This window comes from Xyrauchen texanus, chromosome 30, assembly GCF_025860055.1.
Source record: "Xyrauchen texanus isolate HMW12.3.18 chromosome 30, RBS_HiC_50CHRs, whole genome shotgun sequence".
Taxonomy (NCBI): domain Eukaryota; kingdom Metazoa; phylum Chordata; class Actinopteri; order Cypriniformes; family Catostomidae; genus Xyrauchen; species Xyrauchen texanus.
The window spans coordinates 18,882,518-18,893,970 of NC_068305.1; the positions used below are offsets into that span (position 1 = coordinate 18,882,518).

At 32.2% G+C, this 11,453-nt stretch overlaps 1 protein-coding gene across 1 annotated transcript; it reads right to left on the reverse strand.

Annotated features, from left to right (window-relative positions):
- Positions 1–415: 415 nt before the first annotated feature.
- LOC127624331 (homeobox protein SIX6-like) lies at positions 416–3,059 on the reverse strand. The gene is made up of 2 exons (XM_052099114.1): positions 2,454–3,059; positions 416–1,073 (listed from the first exon to the last, which is right to left on the reverse strand). Exons 1-2 carry the CDS (start codon positions 3,023–3,025, stop codon positions 908–910), a joined length of 738 nt encoding a protein of 245 aa, XP_051955074.1. The 5' UTR covers positions 3,026–3,059; the 3' UTR covers positions 416–907.
- Between the last annotated feature and the right edge of the window lie 8,394 nt (positions 3,060–11,453).

Below are 11,453 nucleotides of genomic sequence, written 5' to 3' on the forward strand. Positions count from 1 at the left end.
AGGTTAAACACCACTATAGCCTATATTTACAGATTACTGACTGTGCATGAACCTCACACCATTTATAAAAGGAATACAGAGGCAAAAGTTCAAGTGCTTTGGCTGCGTAAATGAAGGGTAGCAGACAAAACACATTAACAAATGCTAATGCTTTTAAACAAGCTAAATCCGGTGCAGCCTGAAATATAAGGTGTTAAAATAAATGTGAACACTTGTTATAATGATAAACATTGTAATAATAATTATTATTATTATCATTATTATAACAGTAATAATAATACTAGCCTATAGCCTAACAACATCACTGATAACGGGGAAAAATAATAATAATTTGGGTGATATTGGTAATTGATGAGAACAGGCCTGTATGGTTACTTTGATCACCAAAACATTTTATTATCGGTAAGTCTTTCATTCATTAAACATCTTCACTATCGGCTCACATGATCCAAAAAGTCGGTCGCTTTACACCGAAAATGACCAGACTTGAAATGACCAAGCTAATTAAAATCAGATACTCTAAGAGCAACAATTTAATGCGTAGACACATTAGAAAATCTGGGAGGTAAAATGTTTCACCATGAAGTCCTTACCAAAATAAAAAGTGGGCATATAGGGGCGCCATTTTGCTTGAGGCACCCGATTTTGCTTACAAAAGTAGTTTCAATACTGATATTTGTTCTATTGTCATTGTTTGTCCCCACTTTGCTCTGGGGGGAAAAAAAGATAAATACATTTTCAAGATAAAGCCAAGATTCCGGGCTGCTGTATAACAGCCTCTGATAAGTTAAGGCAGGCACAGGTGTGCTTGTTTATCTTGCTGATTGTCTGTCTCGATTTCCTTCGTAATGTGTTCATTTTCTCATAGTCTTCCCATACAGCTCGTGGGGCGGTTCGTGGTGCGATGTTAGATGTCACATTCACTGTCACTTGAAGTGATGGAGATAGCCGATGCAGCGGCTTTGCTCGACAGACTTGCTTCAGGGCTCGACGCGTTCCCCAGTCGGTCTACAGGACCATCCTCCCCAGTTAAGGACCGAACCGAGCCATTAGACAACACCTGCTGTTGTAACCTTCAAGAAAAAAAACGAAAAGATTAAAATCAAGGGCTTTGAATAAAACTCTTAGGCTTTAGATATTAAATCGGTCGTCCACAAGTGTATTTGTATCTTGCAATAAATAAATAAAAACATAAATAAATAATGATAATAGGAGCTAAAATAAATAAATGATAAAACACGAGGAAAAAATTGAAGCAGCTAGCCTATGACTTAATGTAGTCTAATATGAAACGATGATAAGCTCGTCCTCAAATCAAGGTTTAGCCTACTAACGGAATGCCCCGGAAGAACACGGAATGGGAGCTGCTGCCAATACGCATGGCCTACGTTTAAGATATTATCTGTGTTGTGATGAATAGCCTACATTTATTTAAATGACGGCAAATTAGCTATTTAGATTAACACACACACACACAATATATATATATATATATATATATATATATATATATATATATTCCTCGTTTATTGAAAACGCACACAAACAATATTACATTCTATAATGAAAGAAATAGGATTTAAATAGCTAACAGTTTTGAATTGGTGTCATTTTAAACGGTTGTTACTATCAGCTTTTAAATCTACATGTCATACTGTCTGAACAAAATGTATAACACAGGTAAACTATAAGCTGTAAATAATAATAATAATAATAATAATAATAATAATAGGCCTAATAATAACAATTATAATAAACAGCTTATTTGCATCACTCCAACGAACAGCTTGCAAAATAAAATAGTAAATTACCTCTCGAATATCCCCTTCCACATCTAATCGGTCAAAGCAAGAAAGATCAGTTCTCGATGCAAAATGACACTCGTTTAATCCTTGTTTCTATTATTTAATATATTGTTCGTTGCTATTTGGCATATCAAAAAATTATTTTGCCCAGTGATGTAGACTAGGCCCGTTTTTGGTCAAATGCGACAAGTCACACCAGTTAGGAATTCCTTTTTGTCATGTTATTTGATGATATTTTGCCTCGCTTACGTTATACAATTACAAAGAAAAACCCACAGTCACATTTATGGCGGATATCTATATATATATATATATATATATATATATATATATATATATATATATATATATATATATATATATATATATATATATATATATACAGTTTATACATTTGTTTAAACTTTTGATAGTTTTTCATTTTATGGTTTACATTACCTGGACGAATAACATTAACAGCATATATGTAATTAGCATGTTTTTATCAAACCTGTCCTTATTACATTTGTTTGTCTTACATCGAATAAGCCAGACATATTTTTTAATTTAAAATGTTTCAAATTCTTTTGTGTAATTTGAGTTTTTCTTATGTAAAATACCGCAGCTCAGTTATTAAATATTTGCACATCCCCATGGTTGCAAACACACCTGTTTTTAGCGGCCGCCGCTCTGTCCCTTTGTCTTCGATTTTTAAACCAATTCCCCACTTGAGTGGGAGTGAGTCCCGTAGCTTGTGCAAGCTCTCTCTTTTTACTTGGGTTCGGATAAGGGTCCTGAAGATACCATTCTCGAAGTAAATGTCGGGTCCTTTCTTTAAAGCAGTGCGTCTTTTGTTCCCCGTCCCAGATAGTTTTAGGCAAAGGGAACTTCTTTCGTACCCGGTATTTGTCCACGGGCCCTAACGGGCGGCCTCGGAGCTTCTCTGCCTCCTGATAGTGTGACTCCAGCCAAAGCGCTTGCAGTTTGGAGTGGGACTCTTTGGTGAACTTGTGGTTCTCAAGAATGTGGTAAAGCTCACGAAAATTCCCAGTGTGAAAGGCTACGATGGCCCGAGCCCGCAGCACAGACTCATTTCGGTTAAGCACCTCGCAGGCAGAGGGTGCGACGGGCAGCGACCAAAGGAAGCGGCCGAGACGCTCGATGTCTCCGCTCTCTTCCAAAGTCTCGCATACCCCCGCAACCTGCTGGGGACTGAAATTCAAAATTGGCAACTGAAACATGAAGGCTTCTGTTTCCCTCTTAGACTCCCTTCTACAAGCACAGCTTCCTGCTTTATGTGGCTTTTCTCTCTTTCTCTATTTATCTCTCTCTCGCTCTCTCTCTCTCCCAGTCCAATCCAGACATAAAGGCAATTCCAGAGTCAGCTGATCAACGTTAGACGATGCAGAGAAATGAGAGTTGTCGCTCCGGAGGGCAGGAGATTATACAGTAGCACAAGAATAAAGATATTTTTCGACGTGCTGCAAGCTTCTGATTTTCTATTGGACTTGGCAGATTGGTTGAGTAGTTTCCACGGACGCCCGTCAATCACTGTCAAGTGTGCCAATCACGCGGAATTGAGCACGAGTAGTATTCAGCACCTCCCAGACCTCGACAGCGCCTTTTAGAATGTAAACATGAGCGACCCTCTGCTTTTACTGGAGCCCCACAAGTCAATCACGCTCGATTGCGTACGTACATATATCAACACATTTGTGACTTACAATTTTGTACATTTATAGGCTGCGGCCCTCGAGTCCAAGATTCGTCCAGTTACGTATTCAATAATATGAGCTCGTATAGACATGTGACAGCTCTGCGCAATGATCTGGACTGTCAAACTGAATATAGTGCTGCTAGTGTTTTAACTGGACAAACCATTCCGTCTTCTTAGGAGCTGCTCGTGGATACGAATCTGCTGATGTTTGGTTACACCAGTAGGTTAAATACTCCATTAACAGCTTACAAAAGCAGTGATACCCGACCATTTCAAATTGATTCGATGACAACATGCCAACACACAGATTTGATTTTTGGCTCTTCTAATTACGATTTGTTTTTCGTTAGGTAGTATAGGCTATTTAGTCTGTAAAGCTATAGTGTTCTCCTGCCAGCCTATTGCGTCACCCATACTTGCATTTCATTTGCTGATTGATCAGTAGGCTATATTCAAGGGATGGGTATCAATGTACAAACCCTGCGTTTTGGGATGCTATAGATAATTTTGTGGTGCTTTTAGTATCAACAACAGCTCGTTATGTGATCCGACTGGGGCAGTAAAGAAGAAGGCGGATGGATAGCGCAGATGGTTTGAAATGTCGGGTCAGATTATTTCACGGATGACTACAGTGGAAAAGTTCATTCTGACGGAAAGCCCCTGATATTATTTTCACAACCCACACAGTTCATTTGAAGAAAAGCCTTCGGGCACTTTTTGCATGATGTATGAACTGCCCGTACAGTAGCTCCGGTTAGAACCGTCTGGACGGGAAGCTGCTCATTTTCATGCATTGCAGTCATGTCACAGAGACTGATCCTTCTTTACACCATCATGATCTAGATTTGCATCATTACATCGGGCAGAATTTAAAGAGGCAATTTCAGTGATTTATTGTAGTTTGGTTACACGCTCTAATTTACACTTGATACTAGGCCTATCTGTGCAGTTGCTTTAACAACAACAATAATAATAACAATACAAATAATAACACACACACACACACACACACATATATATAAATATATATATACAATTTTATTTATAGCCATGAAGTGCAATAAAAACAAACTTATGTGCTATGTGGATAAAAATATAACGAACTAATATTATAAATAATATTTCATATTCTATCTTGTAACTTTAAAATGACATAACAATCGCTCTATAGAATGAGAAACAACGCCGTGACTTATCTGCCGTTCAGTTGTGAAAATCACAATTACAATCATTTCTAATTTATAAAAACAAGACCTCAATATTTTGATTGACCAAGTTTCTTCTGAAGCAAAACGATCAACCTGTAATTTATTCTGAAAACCTCTAAAACGGCGTATAATTATAATTTATATCATTATAGACTGCACATTACCAATCAATTGGAGGGAAAAAAGATTCTAAACTGAATACTGACATACATAGGCATTCAGATGTAACTAAACGAACACGCGGAGCTATATAGATGATTGCTGTTCATTTGTATAGGGTGTTTTCATTGTGTTGAGTTTTGTATAATAATAAGCAAGTAAATAATATTGAAATTATCATCCTAAATATTAAACTCTTTTACTTCCGGAAAAGTAACTTATCTTTTGAGGTTTTCCTTTTACATTTTCACAATGATGCAATAGTGGGCTAATTTTATCACAACCATGCTTATGATTAGTAATAACAAAAGGTGACAAATATAATAATAATTATTATGATTGTTGCTTTTGTTACATTTTTGCTTTGCTTTTTTGAAAACCAGAAAGGTAAGGTGATTCAGGGGTGCACAGCGCAACAAAACTAGCAAATCAAATAAACCTGAAAACACAACAGATAAACATCAGCACAACAAAAGTAAGCAAAAACACAACGAAATTAAGACACAACAACGAAATTAAGACACAACACAACGAAATTAAGACACAACACAACAAAAATTAAGACACAACACAACAAAATTAAGACACAACACAACAGAATTAAGACACAACACATCAGAATTAAGACACAACACAAACAAAATTAAGACACAACATAACAGAATTAAGACACAACACAACAGAATTAAGACAAAACATTGAAATTAAGACACAACAACGAAATTATGACACAACGATAAAATTATGACATAACAACAAAATTAAGACACAACACAAAGAAATTATGACACAACTGAATTAAACCCAACACAACAGAATTAAGACACAACATAACAAAATTAAGACACAAAACAACAGAACTAAGACACAACACATCAGAATTAAGACACAACACAACAAAAATTAAGACACAACACAACAAAATTAAGACACAACACAACAGAATTAAGACACAACACAACAGAATTAAGACACAAAACAACAGAATTAAGACACAACACAAAGAAATTATGACACAACAACTGAATTAAACACAACACAACAGAATTAAGACACAACACAAAGAAATTATGACACAACAACTGAATTAAACACAACACAACAGAATTAAAACACAACATGCAAAATTAAGACACAAAACAATGGAATTAAGACACAACACATCAGAATTAAGACACAACACAACAAAAATTAAGACACAACACAACAAAATTAAGACACAACACAATGAAATTATGACACAACAACGGAATTAAACACAACACAACAGAATTAAGACACAACACATCAGAATTAACACACAACACAAACAAAATTAAGACACAACACAAAGAAATTATGACACAACAACTGAATTAAACCCAACACAACAGAATTAAGACACAACACATCAGAATTAACACACAACACAAACAAAATTAAGACACAACACAACAAAATTAAGACACAACAGAACAAAAATTAAGACACAACACAACAGAATTAAGACACAACACAACAGAATTAAGACACAAAACAACAGAACTAAGACACAACACATCAGAATTAAGACACAACACAACAAAAATTAAGACACAACACAACAAAATTAAGACACAACACAACAGAATTAAGACACAACACAACAGAATTAAGACACAAAACAACAGAATTAAGACACAACACTGAAATTAAGACACAACAACGAAATTATGACACAACAATCAAATTATGACAAAAACAAAATTAAGACACAACACAAAGAAATTATGACACAACAACTGAATTAAACACAACACAACAAAATTAAGACACAACACAAAAAAATTAAGACACAACACTACAAAAATTAAGACACAACACAACAAAATTAAGACACAACACAACAGAATTAAGACACAACATAACAAAATTAAGACACAAAACAGAATTAAGACACAACACATCAGAATTAAGACACAACACAACAAAAATTAAGACACAACACAAATAAATTAAGACACAACACAACAGAATTAAGACACAACACAACAGAATTAAGACACAACACTGAAATGAAGACATAACAAAATTAAGACACAACACAATGAAAATATGACACAACAACTGAATTAAACACAACACAATGAAATTAAGACAAAACACAACTGAATTAAGACTCAACACAACTGAATTAAGACACAACAACAAAATTAAGACACAACAACGAAATTAAACACAAACATTACAAAATTAAAACACAACATAAAAAAATAAGACAAAACACACTGAAATTAAGACACAACAACGAAATTATGACACAACGATAAAATTATGACATAACAAAAAAAATTAAGACACAACACAACGAAATTAAGACACAACACAACTGAATTAAACACAACACAATGAAATTAAGACACAACACAACCGAATTAAGACACAACATAACAAAATTAAGACACAATTCAGTAGTGTTGTGTCTTAATTTTGTTGTGTTAAGACACAACATAACAAAATTAAGACACAACAAAACAAAATTAAGACACAACACAACTGAATTAAGACACAACACAACTGAATTAAGACACAACATAACAAAATTAAGAAACAACACAACAGAATTAAGACACAACATAACAAAAATTAAGACACAACACAACAGAATTAAGACACAATATAACAAAATTAAGAGACAACATAACAAAATTAAGACACAACACAACTGAATTAAGACACAACAACGAAATTAAACACAACATTACAAAATTAAGACACAACACAATGGAATTAAGACACAACACAACAAAATTAAACACAACATTACAAAATGAAGACACAGCACAATGGAATTAAGACACAACACAACGAAATTAAACACAACATTACAAGATTAATACACAACATAAAAAAATAAGACAAAACACAACTGAATTAAGACACAACACAACTGAATTAAGACATAAAAACAAAATTAAGACACAACAACGAAATTAAACACAAACATTACAAAATTAAAACACAACATAAAAAATAAGACAAAACACAACAAAATTAAGACACAACACTGAAATTAAGACACAAAAACGAAATTATGACACAACGATAAAATTATGACATAACAAAAAAATTAAGACACAACACAACGAAATTAAGACACAACACAACTGAATTAAACACAACACAATGAAATTAAGACACAACACAACTGAATTAAGACACAACATAACAAAATTAAGACACAACACAACAGAATTAAGACACAACATAACAAAATTAAGACACAACAAAACAAAATTAAGACACAACACAATGGAATTAAGACACAACACAACAAAATTAAACACAACATTACAAAATTAAGACACAACACAATGGAATTAAGACACAACACAACGAAATTAAACACAACATTACAAAATTAAGACACAACATAAAAAAATAAGACAAAAAACAACAGAATTAAACACAACATAACAAAATTAATACACAAGATAACAAAATTAAGACACAAAACAGAATTAAGACACAGCACATCAGAATTAAGACACAACACAACAAAAATTAAGACACAACACAAATAAATTAAGACACAACACAACAGAATTAAGACACAACACAACAGAATTAAGACACAACACTGAAATGAAGACATAACAAAATTAAGACACAACACAATGAAAATATGACACAACAACTGAATTAAACACAACACAATGAAATTAAGACAAAACACAACTGAATTAAGACTCAACACAACTGAATTAAGACACAACAACAAAATTAAGACACAACAACGAAATTAAACACAAACATTACAAAATTAAAACACAACATAAAAAAATAAGACAAAACACACTGAAATTAAGACACAACAACGAAATTATGACACAACGATAAAATTATGACATAACAAAAAAAATTAAGACACAACACAACGAAATTAAGACACAACACAACTGAATTAAACACAACACAATGAAATTAAGACACAACACAACCGAATTAAGACACAACATAACAAAATTAAGACACAATCAGTAGTGTTGTGCTTAATTATATGTATCAGTAATTGTGTCAACTTGTGATTAAGACACAACATAACAAAATTAAGACACAACAAAACAAAATTAAGACACAACACAACTGAATTAAGACACAACACAACTGAATTAAGACACAACATAACAAAATTAAGAAACAACACAACAGAATTAAGACACAACATAACAAAAATTAAGACACAACACAACAGAATTAAGAGACAACATAACAAAATTAAGACACAACACAACTGAATTAAGACACAACAACGAAATTAAACACAACATTACAAAATTAAGACACAACACAATGGAATTAAGACACAACACAACAAAATTAAACACAACATTACAAAATGAAGACACAGCACAATGGAATTAAGACACAACACAACGAAATTAAACACAACATTACAAGATTAATACACAACATAAAAAAATAAGACAAAACACAACTGAATTAAGACACAACACAACTGAATTAAGACATAAAAACAAAATTAAGACACAACAACGAAATTAAACACAAACATTACAAAATTAAAACACAACATAAAAAAATAAGACAAAACACAACAAAATTAAGACACAACACTGAAATTAAGACACAACAAACGAAATTATGACACAACGATAAAATTATGACATAACAAAAAAATTAAGACACAACACAACGAAATTAAGACACAACACAACTGAATTAAGACACAACACAATGAAATTAAGACACAACACAACTGAATTAAGACACAACATAACAAAATTAAGACACAACACAACAGAATTAAGACACAACATAACAAAATTAAGACACAACAAAACAAAATTAAGACACAACACAATGGAATTAAGACACAACACAACAAAATTAAACACAACATTACAAAATTAAGACACAACACAATGGAATTAAGACACAACACAACGAAATTAAACACAACATTACAAAATTAAGACACAACATAAAAAAATAAGACAAAAAACAACAGAATTAAACACAACATAACAAAATTAATACACAAGATAACAAAATTAAGACACAACACAACGAAATTAAGACACAACACAACAGAATTAAGACACAACATAACAAAATTATGACACAACAACGAAATTAAACACAACATAACAAAAATTAATACACAAAACAATAGAATTAAGACACAAAACAACAGAATTAAACACAACATAACAAAATTAATACAAAACACAACGAAATTAAACACAACATAACAAAATTAATACACAACACAATGGAATTAAGACACAAAACAACAGAATTAAACACAACATAACAAAATTAAGACATAACACAATGGAATTAAGACACAACACAATGAAATTAAACACAACATAACAAAATTGAGACACAACACAATGGAATTAAGACAAAAAACAACAGAATTAAACACAACGCAACAAAATTAAGACACAACACAACAAAATTAAGACACAACACAACAGAATTAAGACACAACACAACAGAATTAAACATAAAATAACAAAATGAAGACACAACACAACAAAATTAAGACACAACACAACGGAATTAAGACACAACACAACAAAATTAAGACACAACTGAATTAAGACACAACATAACAAAATTAAGACACAACACAATGAAATTAAGACACAACACAACAAAATTAAACACAACATTACAAAATGAAGACACAACACAATGGAATTAAGACACAACACAACGAAATTAAACACAACATTACAAAATTAAGACACAACATAAAAAAAAGACAAAACACAACTGAATTAAGACACAAAAACAAAATTAAGACACAACAACGAAATTAAACACAAACATTACAATATTAAAACACAACATAAAAAGAATAAGACAAAACACAACGAAATTAAGACACAACATAACAAAATTAAGACACAACACTGAAATTAAGACACAACAACGAAATTATGACACAACGATACAATTATGACATGACAAAAAAATTAAGACACAACACAACGAAATTAAGACACAACACAACTGAATTAAACACAACACAATGAAATTAAGACACAACACAACTGAAATAAGACACAACATAACAAAATTAAGACACAACAACAACAAAATTAAGACACAACACAACTGAATTAAGACACAACATAACACAATTAAGACACAACAAAACAAAATTAAGACACAACACAACTGAATTAAGACAACACAACGAAATTATGACACAACACAACTGAATTAAGACACAACATAACAAAATTAAGAAACAACACAACAGAATTAAGACACAACATAACAAAATTAAGAAACAACACAACAGAATTAAGACACAACATAACAAAATTAAGACACAACAAAACAAAATTAAGACACAACACAACTGAATTAAGACAACACAACGAAATTTTGACACAACACAACTGAATTAAGACACAACATAACAAAATTAAGAAACAACACAACAGAATTAAGACACAACATAAATTAAGAGACAACATAACAAAATTAAGACACAACACAACTGAATTAAGACACAACAACGAAGTTAAACACAACATTACAAAATTAAGACACAACACAATGGAATGAAGACACAACACAACA

What these genes read in the sequence shown, in the direction of transcription:
- LOC127624331 (XM_052099114.1), bottom strand. Translation starts at nt 3,025, where the DNA reads ATGTTTCAGTTGCCAATTTTGAATTTCAGTCCCCAGCAGGTTGCGGGG. An exon ending in GCGGCGGCCGCTAAAAACAG is followed by an intron (nt 1,074 to 2,453) that starts GTGTGTTTGCAA and finishes TTTTTCTTGAAG; the next exon opens with GTTACAACAGCAGGTGTTGT.